The sequence below is a fragment of the Hemibagrus wyckioides genome, linkage group LG05, assembly GCF_019097595.1.
Source record: "Hemibagrus wyckioides isolate EC202008001 linkage group LG05, SWU_Hwy_1.0, whole genome shotgun sequence".
NCBI classification, from domain to species: domain Eukaryota; kingdom Metazoa; phylum Chordata; class Actinopteri; order Siluriformes; family Bagridae; genus Hemibagrus; species Hemibagrus wyckioides.
Genome location: NC_080714.1, coordinates 30370170 through 30384526, shown reverse-complemented (window position 1 = coordinate 30384526; position 14357 = coordinate 30370170). Strand labels below are relative to the sequence as shown.

Below are 14357 nucleotides of genomic sequence, written 5' to 3'. Positions count from 1 at the left end.
TTTTATACACCTGTGGCCATGGAAGTGATTGGAACACCTGATTCTGATTATTTGGATGGGTGAGCGAATACTTTTGGCAATATAGTGTATTTATTTTCATTTAATAAATATCCTGGTTTTACAATATCCCTTGAGAGGACAGATGTGATCTTATTCGCTGTGCTGATGTGTTTCCTTGAAACAGGAGGTCAGGAAAGAGGAGTGTTTCAAAACAACCAGCCACTTAACCACTGACGAATCTGAACAAACTCAACAGTGGCTTAGCAAAGAAGCTAAATAACAGACAAGAGTTTAAATTTTCAGCTCTGTGGGACTTCTCACTATTTGCCCATAAACTGTTAAATTTAATTAAGAATATTTCCAAAACATGTAAACTACACTGTCTACAGTGGCATGAGTCTCAGACTAAAAGCTCTAAAGCCAGAGTCTTTTAGGAATCCAAGTGTTTGCTTAAAATAAACCACAACAGTTGATCCAAAATTCATCCACAAAGTCAAATTCATATATCTGGCTAACTTTAAGCTAATAGTGGAATATGTGTACGAGTCTTGCGTATGAAAGCAAGAGATCACATCTTGATCTTATTTTTTAACACAATTAGCGTCCGATTAGAGAAAAAGCATAGGGTGTCTGTATAAAGCTCTCAGATCCCACAGAGAGATTTGTGAGCTGTATTGTTTGATTGTCATGCTGTTTACATACTGTCCAATAAAGAACATCTGAATATGTTCCAGGGTACAGTCAGGATACCACACCCATAAATGGAGGGAGTTGGTATGGAGGTCAGGAGGAGTGGTATGCAAGGATGGGAATTGGGTGTTGCACTTTGTGAGTCTGCCTCTCTCTCTCGGGCTCAGGTGAATCAGAAGACAGGCTTGTTCATGATAAACCTGTACACAGAGAGACAGGACAGCTGAAAGGTGAGGCGACCATGTCCGTTCCTCCTTCTGCTAAAGTTGGATTGGTGGTGGGTTTTTATTTGCTGGCTTTGTGTTTGTACACACACACACACACACACACACACACACACACACACACACACACACACACACATTACAATATATAAATATATATATAAAATCTATTAGCCCCAGAGGATGGGTTCCAGTTGAGTCTGGTTCCGCTCTCACAGGTTTCTGCCTCATGTCTTCTCAGGGAGGATGTCAATACTTCATGCAGCACCTACAAAGGGACATGTCTAGGAGATGGGCCTCAAGTCCCAAAACATCACTCAAGCCTTCCAATTAAAGGCAGGTGTCAACATTAAGTTTTATTACCATAATACCAGCCTGAATTTTCATGGCAGTACACATCACCTGCATATTAGATTCCTTACCAAAAAAAAAAAAAAAAAAAAAAAAAATGCTGAAAGACCGAGTCAACGCAACAGTTCTCTTCACCACATTTAAATTTCACTGAACTATCGTCCAGTATTAGGAATTAAAAGGCTTTACCTGAGGAGTGAGCCTCCTCACATGAGCACAGCATGTGGAATTGTCCATGATAATATTGTACAAGCAAACTGTATAAGCAATTATCAGCACATGCCTTCCGTGAAAATATGCACAAATCTATAAAAACACAAGACCAGGACACACAGAAAGGAGCCAAATAATTTAGTTGTCAATATATAAACAAGCATTTTTGCCCAAAGTATGACATACAAGCTAACAAAAGCAGTGTAAAACAACTTCCTAAATGTAGAAGCATTACCAAAGGTTTGTATAAATAGAATAACTTATGATTCTATCTGTACTATGAGCGAGTCTGACACCCCTCTGACAAAGCATAAAACAAAAATCTGCAAAATATGAAAAGTCACAAGTCGGGCTGTTTCACATGAGCACCTTCGGCAGGAGTGAAGCTACAACAGGCCTTTTGGAACCTTTAACAGACCCAAATATCAAAATAAAACAATTGAGGCACATGGTAGTGATTAAAAAAAAATAAAAACCAAAAATAATGACATGGGTACATCACAAATTCAGCATTACAACGGATGCTACAACAGCTGAACACATCAGAGGGACAGACAGGCGAAAACTTGGACTTTTCTCAGAGTCTTTCACCCATAGGTAGTTTGCATTTGTCTCCGATCAGAGCGGTGGATAACTTATTACTCAGAGTTGTGGGAAAGGTTCGAGACAGCAGCTGATGAAGGGGATCAGTGCAGGGGGGGAAAACTCTGGCTGTGGGAGCAGTCAGCGCAGTTAGTCTTCAAAAGCAGTGATGTGAAAAAAACATTCGAAAACCAACCAAAAAGTGTATAAAGAATTAGTAGAATGTTGAGCTTTGCACTGAGGAGAGGCCGAGGTCTCATCAATGATGTGCTGAAAGAAAAAAAAACGGAGGAAAAGGCAACAAAATGCAGACAGACGTCAAGGCCACGTATGAAGAGTTCAGTGTCAGTGTGGAACACGTAAACCATGCTGAAGATGAAAGTGGACATGATGCTGTTCCTCTGAGGTTTTAGCGGCTACACATCCAGTGGACCATGAATGACGCTCCTTTTTTTTTTTTTTTTTTTTTTCTTTTTTTTTTCTTTTTTACAAAGTTGGCCTTGCAGGAGAAAATGACTGAATTAAAACAAGGGCGGCCCCCTCTGGTTCGTGTCACATGGATTAGGTTAGGGTGGGTGTGGGTGAAGAGGGGGTGTTTATCATAAAAAGAAATAAATGAAAGTGTGATATTGCAGGAGACCAGAGGTGAAGCAGAGGCAGTTGCATGGCCAGAAAATCCTGTACATGTTTCTCCGTGTCTCTGTAATGGATGGCCAACTAAGAGGCTTCCAAAGATCACACATCACACACTCATGGTCATGGAGGGAGAGTATTGCTGTGGAGGAAGTGAAACAGACACACTGAGTAAATACACTGACAAAGTCAGTAAACATTTCACATCAGATGTTTTCATATTTTAATACTATTTAGTACTAACTATAAAAGAATCATCATAAAAACCATGACACAGCTCATGTTTCCCAATAGGTAACACCCGGGGATACGAATAAACAAGCTTAAAGATGAACTATTTAGTGGAATACAGTCACATCTGACTTCAATATGACCATCAAGAACTTTCTGCAATCAGACTTCAGACTTAAAGATCTGTAATTAGACTAAAGGTTTAAAGTAAATGTTGAAAATGTGATCAGACTGAGGGTGAGGCAGGGGACACTCACATTCTCATTCTGGAAGGAGTGGAGGTAACTGCCCCCAGTATCATCGTCTCTCGGGGTTCCCAGGTTGTTGCTCATGTTGCTCATGTTATTGGGTGAATTCTGTACAGAAAATATTTATTTAATCAGATAAAAGCTGTTGTCTGTTTGTGCTACTACAGTAATCTAATGATGCTTTAATCATTAAACATCACTGATCATAATGATCTCTGTGGAGTGTGAATGATCTCTGTGGAGTAGAAGATATTCTCCAAAATTCATTCCTCAAGTTAAACAACATTAGTATTAGTCACCTATATTACAATTTTTGCTATTTTCATAGTTGTTAAAATTCTCAATATTTTGTTATATTTACAAAATATCACTTAAGTCAGAAACACAGATCTGAATGTGATTTATCGTTGATCTACTTCAAAAAATAAATCACCTTTGGGAGTCCATCCAAGTCACCAGAACCTAAAGTAGTGAATAAAAGCTCATCTTAAGTGGACTGTATCAGTAAATACCTACTATAAACTGTTCCAAACAAATGTGAAGTTAAAATCAAGTTATTTTACCCCCATTCATATGCATGGGGTCCATTCCAGCCATCGCCCCTAGGGGGCCCTCTGAACCCGGACCAATGGGAAACTACATAAAAGCAAGATACATGTTAAGGTAAATACACACACATTTAAGAATAAATACACACACACACACACATATGCAAAATATTGTCTGTGTTTGTTATTGTGTCTGCAGCTACACATTCACATGATAAACAGTTCACATGATAAACACCGAGAGATACAGAGATATTAGTTCTCTAGTCTCGTCACTAATCCTGCTCCTGTTCAGAATTATTCCATGTCACTGTCGGGAAAATCTCGACCCTGATTGGTCACACAGTGGCCACAATCTCTACCAAACAATTAGTGGACTAATTATGTGTTTGAGAAAAAAATTATTTGATTGGCATTATATTTTAATTTGAGTTAAATGAGACAATGAGCAAAATTTTACACAGCAGTGTTTCTGTCCTTACATTGGTTCTCCCCCCTCCACCCGAGTTCATCATGGTGTACAGGTTTTCACTCGAATTGTTGGAGTCTGAAAGTAAGACACATTACCTGTTAGCATATCTTTGCTGTTTCTAGCTAATTAGTGTTCAGGAGTGATTAGTGAAAGTGACCTGCAGGGCTTGGGACAATTCCTGGGGTTCCTGGAGGTCCACCTCCCTGAGGACCCTACAGAAAACAGCACAAAGTTCCAGTTCATGTTCAAGCATCCTGATCCTGAACATATTTAGTGAAAATACAGCGTGCATAAAAGTAGCTTCTATTAGAAACATAAGGCCCATGTCAGAAGTTAAATCCTGAGTGATGGTCACTAACAAAAGGGCAACTGTACTTACCCCATATGCACCAGGAGATGGTGAGGAGTACGGCATCTGTGACAGACACACACACACTCTTATGTTGTGTTCAACTTCGTTATGACCGAATTCGTACAGAACATAATTTCCAAACTCCATTTATGAAATGCCAAAGAAAACGCTTCCTGACTTTGAAATTCCTACTCCTCAACTTTAATGTATTAATAATAATAATATTTTATTATTATTATTTAATGTATTAAGTGTTAGAGGATGCATTTTGATTTTAATGTAGAATCAGATCCATGTTGTACTTGCACTCGTCTCAGAAAGGAGTGGATTTGCACATTATGCACTCTTGTGTACTGTACAACTGAAATGTTGTTGGTCCTTGTTCTGATGTACTGATGAGTGTTACAGTATGTTTAAAGTAAGTTTGAGTATTAAAGTAAAACAGGAAGCGGACTCACATTGTTAGCATTGGGATTTGGCCAGGGTGGTCTGCCGTTCCCCGGACCCCTGAAACACAATGTCATGAAGGTGAAAGAGGATCAATGGGATGGCATTTAGTAACGATGTTAAACCTGGAGGAGACTGACAGACTAAATCAGGTTTCCTTACATAGCAACTCCCGGCATTCCCGGACCCATGGAGTTGTGTGGAGGTCTCATTCCTCCTCCGAAATTCTGCAGGAGAAATGTACACCACATTTAAAGGAATATCTGAGCAGACATTGAACACTGAAGATGCATCACTGGCCTGAGGCAGGTATTTCACTAAACACTCACCTTGTGTCCTAAAATACACCACATTTACTACTACTGTGTTTAGTGAACCATACTGAGGCTTCATACAGAATACCCATAATGCCCTGAAATGTCTACCTGCAAAAGTGCCAACTTGATGGTGTGTATGGTTTAGGAAATGTCCACAGTAAACTAATGATTTTCTGATGGTATTTATGGCTAAAAAGTGGGCGGGCGACAGTCAGGGGACGGAGGCAAGAAACATGACCAGATTACAAAAAGCTGTAGCGGTGTTACCTGGGGTCCAGGGCCCATAGGTCCCATTCCTCTTGGAACATTCATTCTTTGCATCGGCCCTAAAAATGAAAAAAGTTTAAAACCAGCAAAAAAACAATCATTAATGTACTTTATATTATAAAATTCTGATATTAAGGAAAGTTCTTGTGTGTGTGTGCGAGCATAAGAGAGAAGGGGGGAGGGAGGGCAGAGACAGACAGACAGGGGGAGACAGAGAGAGGGAGAGAGAGAGAAAGAAAAACACACTCACCCTGAAGACGAGGGTCCATGTTAGGGAGCATAGGCTGAGCTGCAGGGACCCCACCTGGAGGCTGCAGGAGGAAACACCACACTCATTGATTTTATAAAAACTAATCTCTAAAACTGAAAATATTTTCTACATTGATATATAAATACTGTGATATTATGAATAGTTGATTAATACAATGGTAAAGTAATACTGTGCTGATGTCCTAATATTGTCATTAATTTTAGGATCATGTTCTGGTGTGTTGTCTCTTATGCAACACTTGTAATAAACAATATAATGCTGGTAATAAATGTCACACATTCTTGAGCTCACCTGGTTGCCCATTCTGATCGGGGGTCTCGGACCTCCACCAAATCGAGGAGACATGAACGGCTATAACAGAACAATGTAGGTTAGATCCCGGTTCTTTAAACACCACATGAAGAACAAACTTATCATAAATAGGAAAGACAATTTCCTGAAAGCATCGTCAGAGTTCAGAGGATCAAATGCTCAATGTAACATCTGACACCACTCTGCTTTCAGAAAAAGAGAGATGAGAGAGAGAGATAAAGAACAGGTATGCATAAAGAGAGCAGGAGGGAGGAGAAAGTGTGCAGGGAGGAGCTACCTGGCCATGGGGTCCCATCATGCTGTTAGGAGGCTGAGCATGAGGAGAGGACTGCGAGCCGGGGGGGCCCTGAGAGAGAGCGAGAGAGATTTAAAAGGAGACAGACAGACAGTTACAGATAGAAAGGCCAACAGACAGATGGGGGGTGGGGGCCGTGGGGCATTAGACAATTTAGGCAGACAGTGAAAGCAGCAGGATTTTAGCCAAACCTACAGGAGTGGTGAAAATGAGACATCGAAGCAAACACAGCAGCAAGAAAGATTAAAGTCACTCAGAATTGATTTTATATCATTAAACCAACATGCAAGTCACAGTAAGAAAACAAACAATAAAAACCTCCCTTTTCACACTATCAATAAATCACATGCTCTCCACGCCAAGATTATTTTGTCAATTAAAAATCTTTCATTCTCCACCCCCTCTCAAACCGTACATGCTCTGTAGCTTTCACCTGATAACCCTGCACTGTACAACTGAAACTGATTATCTAACATAACAGTGCAATGTGGGCATGTCCGAGTCGAAACATCACCATAGCACAGGTTTCCAGTCAGAAACGCACACACTTCACAGGGCTTCAAAGATCTTCATATTGTTTCTCTGAGCTTCACAGTATTTATATAGCGCCTTTTCTCACACCCAATGTAACTTTCTCCAAAATCTGCTAGGATCTTATTTCAATGGCATAGCTGCTCATATTCCCACTGAAAGCAGGATACATGTATGTGTCACACAGCCTGTACAGAGTTCAGAACACACACACCCAAACACACACGGGACCTGACACCACTCAAAATATTCATACAATCTCTTTGTAATTAAAGAGAAACAGGGTGAGGGTTAGGGTACACATCACACATGGAGGATCAAGGCCTGGGGGACCAGACACTCAAGACTGGGCTTGGAGCTCCACAACTGGGAACCAGCAGACAAAGGGACATACAAATACCGAAAAGAATTAACAGAATGGAAAATGCAAAACAAACAAACAAACAAACAAAAAAAAAAAACAAACTTTTAACTGGAAACAAAACACTTCACTAAGCATCATGGAGCTTTATAAAGCTTCTCCGTTATAACCACTTCATTTTTTATTCATCCTGGTGAGTTACTACCTTTGTGCATTAAAATCTCATGTGTACACATGTACAGGTATATGTACTAATTGATAACAGATCTCAAAAAAAACTTAAGGCACCTAAAACTGTCCACCTGAGAGTAAAGAGAATAAATTAGTCCTCGAATCCCAGTCACAGAGCAGAGCTCCACATCAGATCAGGGTTACAAATAAGCAGCTTGTTAAATATAAATCTGGGTAAATATTGGTGTGAACATGAAGTGAATACAAACCCATATATAACCCAAGGTCAGAGCTGGGACACATTTTCACACTGACCATCTGCTAGAATTCAGTTTCAAGTGACTTTAAAGCAAAGCAGAACTCCAAGGTTTCTACAGAGCTAAAAAACTGCAGTGTCAATATTAAAGTTTCAGATGTACATCAGTGTGTGCATGTGTGTTTGAGTGAGAGAGAGAGAGAGAGAGAGAGAATGGAAGAGAAAATGTAATGTGATTGTGAGGAAAATGTGGTACCTGGAAGAATCCAGGGGGCATCGGGCCACCAGGCATGCCATCTCCAGGGGGCATGTTCCCCATCACAGGGCTCGGAGCTGCAGCAGCACTCTGCAAACACACACAAAAGACTATGAATAATTTGGACAAAAATAAAAGACCTCAGTTCCCTTCATCCTGGAAGCATCAGAACAGCAGAGACACACACACTCTCTCTCTCTCTCACACACACATCAAAATGTGACAGTCCTCAAACCTTTTCCCACTGCACACAGTTCAGGACTTTCAGTAGCAGAAACTGTAACTGTGCTACAGAATAAAGCACAAACAGGAACTACTGGTACTCATGGGCGGGGCAAACCGAGGATGCACTGTGGCTTTGCTGTAGTCATGGTTACCATTCCTGTGTCCTCCCACAGTAATGTGCGTGTGTGTGTGTGTGTCCACTGTGAAATACTGTAGCCAGAGGATGATAAGACCCATACACTCATGTCCACACACTACAGGTTTGATGAGCCTGCATTTATTTAATTCACTTAGTCCTGACTTTAGGTTCACGATCATGACAGTTTTTTTGCGCCACTAAAACATCTGATTAAGCTGCACACACACGCGCGCGCACACACACACACTCGCACACACTCGCACATGCACACACACGCGCGCGCACACACACATGCACACACACACACTCGCACATGCACACACACGCGCACACACACACACTCGCACATGCACACACACGCGCACACACACACATGCACACACACACACACGCGCGCGCACACACACATGCACACACACACAGACACCTCTTGTAAGCGTTAAGTCTGCGTCTCCCCCCAGTCTTCCTGACAGCCATCAATCACTCCTTGCTCCACCCACTGCTTCCCCAGAGAGGGCCTCTCCCAGAGGGAAAAGCCTGAAGGTAACATTTTGCTTTAGAGACTCCAGCCACCACAGCCTCCCCCATGCCCCCTACTACCACCCCCACTGACCCTCCCCCTCCCTCCATTTCTCCCCCAGTAAACAGCCAAGCCTAAACACCAGACGCAGATAGGAACAAAAGCCGAGAACGACACAGAGCCTACTCTGATCCTCAAAGTAAAATCAACCCTGCGACCCCCCCCCCCAAAGTGCTCCGTCTGCACCCCGCCCCCTTACAACCCCCCATGCAAATCATGCTAGAAACAATAATGAATATCACAGAGGGCTTTGGTCACACCACTGTCGACTATGTACACTTTCCAATTATTATGACTTATCTGATCTCTCTCTCACACACACACCCCTTTTAAAAAAAATCTCACAAAATTCTGAAATTCTGCCTCTGGACAAACAGGGTAACATTCACATGTTTACATGAACCCATCACGCAGCAGCTCTGAAGCTCACTAACAAACGAGTGCAGGAGAAAATTCTCATTTCCTTTCACATTTTTATAATACGCTAGTAAATATTTATTTGGCTTTTTTATGGATGTTATGGAACACTGTGGCTCTCTGAGCTGCTCACTCTTATCTGATTAACAGTGTTCATGCACTGAATAACCAGATTACGGGCCTGAAAACAAGGCCATCTTTATCAGGGTTGTTTATTCAGAGCATGTGGATAATCTGCTAACTGTCCAAATCATACAAAGGCCAGATTATTAGCATGAAGAAAAACACATTTGGCATCAATGCAAGCCGCTCACATGCCTAATTTCAGTTCGGTCAGATCTGTAATCGAGTCAGAGTTCCGAGTCGGGTCAGACGTTAGCCGCATGTTTGAGGCTGCTCCACAGCTCTTCCAAGACAAATCAATCAATCTCATTTGCATAAGCACACTTAAGTTAATTTACTTGTTTTTATAGACTTCCAGGTACAGCTCACATACTAATGCGGGAGAGAAATTTAGAATTTGAGCAAAACAAAGATGAGGAAAAACGATAAGGACTGATATTCATTCATCACCAGATAATTATTATTATATTATAATAATAATTATTTCAGTTTGTGAAATATATTCTCATCAAGCTTTCACTAAAACAGCTTGATGACTACTGAACAGAATTACAGACCAGCGCTCACACATCGGCACACACACACACCTTCTCCAAACTTAATTTCACTCTAATTTACTGATTTTCAGTTGAAACACTAACATTTTAGTCTAATATAAATTTACACAGAATTTAAAACCTTGTGTTTTACAGTTTTTGGGAAAGTTTTCTTTCATCACAAACACTCCTGCTGTGTGACATCACATCTAACTAAGGCTTTATAAAGACACTGTGTTTTCAGCATTTTGAACAGAATGTAAAGGATGACATTTTGATTCATATTATAAGAGAAATACAGAAATAGTCTCTTACAGAATCTTTAACAATTTTCTCATGATCATGTCTGAAATAAATTTAAACATACAAAAAAAATCTATTGACCTTCATGAGAAATAAGTTAACTAAACTACAGCTGTGCAAACAAACTTCTGTAAATAACTGGTGCTTAGCTAGAATGTGCTAACTAGCTCAATGGTACATAAAGCACAGCCACACTGTGAGGCCCTGTTTGTTTTTGTGTGTGTGTGTGTAAGGCCCAATGTGTAGAGATGCTGTTGTGCAGAAAATAAAATGCCCATACTTACGTAGTCATGAAAAGCCTTGGCTTCACTTGAATGTTCACACGAGTCTCTCCGCTCCGGTGCGGCACAATACAGATCCCAGAACACACTGCAGGGAAAACACACACAAGTCAAACTTCAACACCAAATCAACACAAGCAGTTTACTGATCAACACACACACACACACACACACACACACACACTCACCACCACCAGGAGTGCAAGAACCCAGGCGGATCCCCCAGAGTGATGTTCTTCTCCCATCGAATCTGGACATTAAACAATAGGAAACAAGGTGAAAGGTCACAACACTTAGCATTCTTCTGGAGTACAGCACACTGCTAAGGCTATTTATCATCCAGTATCACTGAACACACACAATCAACACACAGCTTACCTCTGACAGGAAAGTCTGAGCCGACTTCTGTGCACCAATGTGGAGCAAATACTCGTAAACATACAGAGCCAGCCTGTAAGATACTCACAGGTATTAGCATTACCGTAATAAAAAGAAATGATAAAGGGTTAGGAGGCGAAGTGTGCTAATTAGCAGATATTAGCTTCCCTTATTTTCATTATCATCAGAACAACAACAATTAATTACTTACAGTAATAATAATAATAATAATAATAATAATAATAATAATAATGTCTAGAGAAGCTTTTCGTAACCAGAAAACAACGCCAGGGTTACTTATGTTTAGCACTGTAATCAAAACACAGAATATGAAACCTCTGCAATATAATTAATACAAATAAAAATAATAATAAAAATCTAAATGAATAATTAAATATAAATACAGTCTCTCAGTCTACAGATGGATGCATGTGTAAAAAGCATGATTAAAATATACACAAATACAGAGCCTCTTATATACTAAAACACAAAAGATGGACCCACTCCCTGAGCGCGCTACACACACACACACACACACACACACACACACACACACAACCTCGGCTACATTGTAGCAAACATCAGAACCTGAATCACTGAAACACCGCCTCGAGTTCCGCTCACGCGCCGCTTTACCACATTCACAATTCCTGTAAAATTCCTCCGAATCGAGTGGGAATGCAGGCGGAACCCGAGGCCGTGAGAAATAAACGGGTAAAATGGCGATAAAGCGCAGAATGGCGTCGGTGCTGTCGGTGATTCCGGCTCCTCTCAGTGCTTCATGAGTGCAGCTCTAACAATAGGCTACAGGCAAAGAGACAAAAACACACAGCAGCTCGCAGGCGCCTCGGCGGAATAGGAGCGAAAAAAAGCCTTACTTTTCCCGAGCTTGGCCATCGGATGGCACGACGGAGCCTTTTCCTTTAGGGAACATGGTTTTCTGCGGCTTTTCCTGCACGGGAGACTCACCCGCGTCGCCCTGTTTTACCTCCTTATTTCCAACTATTCATCTGTCAGGATCCCGAACTCTGCCCTCACAACCACACATGCTAACAGGAGCAACCACACACACACTCACTCACACACACGCACTCACACCAAGCTGCCTACTGCTCGACCTCTGATTGGCTCCCTCTCTGACCAATTGGATTGCGAGAATTTCTCACCGTCACGGTCAACGTTGATGTTCCGCGTATCCACATACAGATAAAGAAGCATGTTAAAAAAAGAAAAAAGGTAAAGAACCATAAAACGCCATTTTTGGCCTTGGAAAACATTTAAAGACGCAACTGTATTACATATCGAGAAATTTAAGAATTATGTATTATGTGTATATATATATATACACATAATACGAATAGGGGCCAATAAGAGAAAAGATTCCAAAATCATCATTGGATTCATTTGTTTGATTAATTTGTTCAACAGCTTCTTCTAAATCCAGCATATTATTAGGATAGAAAACTGTATGATTACAGTTAATGTTGTGTTACAGGGGATTGGTCAAGCTCAGGGATTGTGAATGGAGGACAGCTGTGAAAAGAGAGTGGTAATGATCTCACACCTGTGCAAAATTTTGCTGACGGGTGTTCTGCATTTCAGGATAGGATAAAGGATAAATTGGGGAGAGACAAGAGCCACGAGAGAAAGAGAGGAAGGAAGGAAGGAAGAAAGAAAGAAAAAAAACAAACAAACAAAAAAACAAACAGAGAGTAGTAAATATAAAGAATACATTTGAGATGTCCGAAGCCTGCCTGCCATCTCCTTATTCCTGACAGAACCCATGAGAGTGTCACACTTGTCCTGGTACCTGGGACGCTGAATCATGGACGCTGAGTCATGGACGCCTCGTCACTCCCTGGAATTGTCCAGACCCTCTCTGGCATCCACTAGCTGCAAGCCTTCTTCGAGCTGTGCACAGATCAGAGTGATTCCAGGCCCTGTTCCAAACTCAGATGAGGAATGGATGGAGCCTGGACCCACTGGCATGGCCATACCTCACATGCTGGCAGAGGAGCATGGTGCTGAGGGCATAGTTGGCCTATTAGTGCTGGAGCAGTTAGTTGAAACTGGTGGAGGACTGGGAGGGCCCTTACTCACTCTCTCTATTTTTCTCCCTCCCTCTCTTTTCCCCTTGCAAATCCACCCTTCCCTCATCCCTGCACCATGGTAACCAGGGAAAATGTCCCAATGTTTCCTTACCCCTCCCTCTCCCCCTCGTCTGTCTCATTCCCCTCAGGTAAGTGATTCCTGGGGCCACAGTTGTAGGAGTAGGGCTTGTGTTTCTGCACTTTGGGAAGTCTAGGCTTTTCCAGGAGCAATGGCATATGATGGAGGTGGGGACATTGATCCGGGTCCCTAATGCGCTGCAGGCCGCCCCGGTTGAGCAGGGATGTACCGTATAGCTGTGAGTATTCAAAGGGGAATACACATTGCTGGATTCAGGCTATAACCGGAATTTCGCATGTTGTTGAGGGGAATGTATGTGACTGGGTCCTGCAGCACTGTAGCATCGTGTAGGATGGGGACAGCAACGGGTAGGTAAGCGTTGCCTGGGCCACCAAAGTCAACAACATGTCAGGAAGATACAAAACAACGCTTAAAAAGTCACAATGACGTTTAGAGGTGGAATAAATGGTTCAAGAGCCTGTTATTTGCAGTTTGTGACATCCCGTGAGCCTCCATGGGGTTTTCCCCATTTGAATTATTGGACACAGGAGAATTTGCATCAGGCCCAGGAACAACAGTCCTGACCGCAGGGGTGCGCAACTACAAGAATTCTCACAGGGAGATTATTTCATATTATTTCCAACATCAAACTTTAAATTGCTTTCCAAGGTGTCAAGAACCCTTTGAGGTCACACTGCAAGTCGGGGACAACAAGGTAAGGCGCATGGCATGGATAGAGGTGCGACAGGTCCACCACCACAATCTGCTTAAACCATGGAGAGGTGGACCACATGGCTTTGTGATAGCTGTTCTTGAGAGGGAGGAGCTAAGACAGGAGGTAAATCTAAAAACGGTGATACAGTCCCTATAAATAAATGCGATATAATACAGATTTTCACACTACAGATGTTTTAAAGCAGTTAAAAAACACACTGCATATTAGCTGATGATCCTAATCTTGCTCACACATTGATTAATTTATAAAATTAACCCTTTAACTTGTCTTTATAAAAAGGATGAAGTTTCTGTCGTAACGAATGCCTCCACTGCAGAATTGCCATATGTGAAACTTAAAATATGTAAAGTCAGAAACTTGGAAATGTGTGTGTTATATATGTTTTATGTTTGGAGTTGGACAGTGCTCAGGTGTGGAATGTGAAAGATCGGTATATTTTTTA

The 14357-nt window shown here is 41.5% G+C and overlaps 1 protein-coding gene across 3 annotated transcripts; it reads right to left on the bottom strand.

Moving 5' to 3' along the window:
• Positions 1 to 1257: 1257 nt before the first annotated feature.
• Positions 1258 to 12094, bottom strand: ssbp3b (single stranded DNA binding protein 3b). 3 transcript variants are annotated; one of them, XM_058389860.1, is made up of 18 exons: positions 11889 to 12094; positions 11011 to 11083; positions 10821 to 10882; positions 10636 to 10720; positions 8029 to 8118; positions 6436 to 6504; positions 6138 to 6197; positions 5826 to 5886; positions 5576 to 5634; positions 5154 to 5218; positions 5003 to 5051; positions 4572 to 4607; positions 4350 to 4404; positions 4203 to 4267; positions 3736 to 3808; positions 3606 to 3634; positions 3182 to 3280; positions 1258 to 2835 (listed from the first exon to the last, which is right to left on the bottom strand). In XM_058389860.1, exons 1-18 carry the CDS (start codon positions 11942 to 11944, stop codon positions 2803 to 2805), a joined length of 1119 nt encoding a protein of 372 aa, XP_058245843.1. In that variant the 5' UTR covers positions 11945 to 12094; the 3' UTR covers positions 1258 to 2802. The 3 variants fall into 3 exon arrangements, with proteins under 3 accessions (XP_058245843.1, XP_058245845.1, XP_058245844.1); XM_058389862.1 differs by lacking the exon at positions 11889 to 12094 and adding an exon at positions 11599 to 11737; XM_058389861.1 differs by lacking the exon at positions 6436 to 6504 and having other exon boundaries at positions 11889 to 12092.
• Positions 12095 to 14357: the final 2263 nt, after the last annotated feature.

What these genes read in the sequence shown, in the direction of transcription:
- ssbp3b (XM_058389860.1), bottom strand. Translation starts at nt 11,944, where the DNA reads ATGTTCCCTAAAGGAAAAGGCTCCGTCGTGCCATCCGATGGCCAAGCT. An exon ending in GATGGCCAAGCTCGGGAAAA is followed by an intron (nt 11,084 to 11,888) that starts GTAAGGCTTTTT and finishes AGTATCTTACAG; the next exon opens with GCTGGCTCTGTATGTTTACG. An exon ending in GGAATGCCGGGAGTTGCTAT is followed by an intron (nt 5,052 to 5,153) that starts GTAAGGAAACCT and finishes ATTGTGTTTCAG; the next exon opens with GGGTCCGGGGAACGGCAGAC.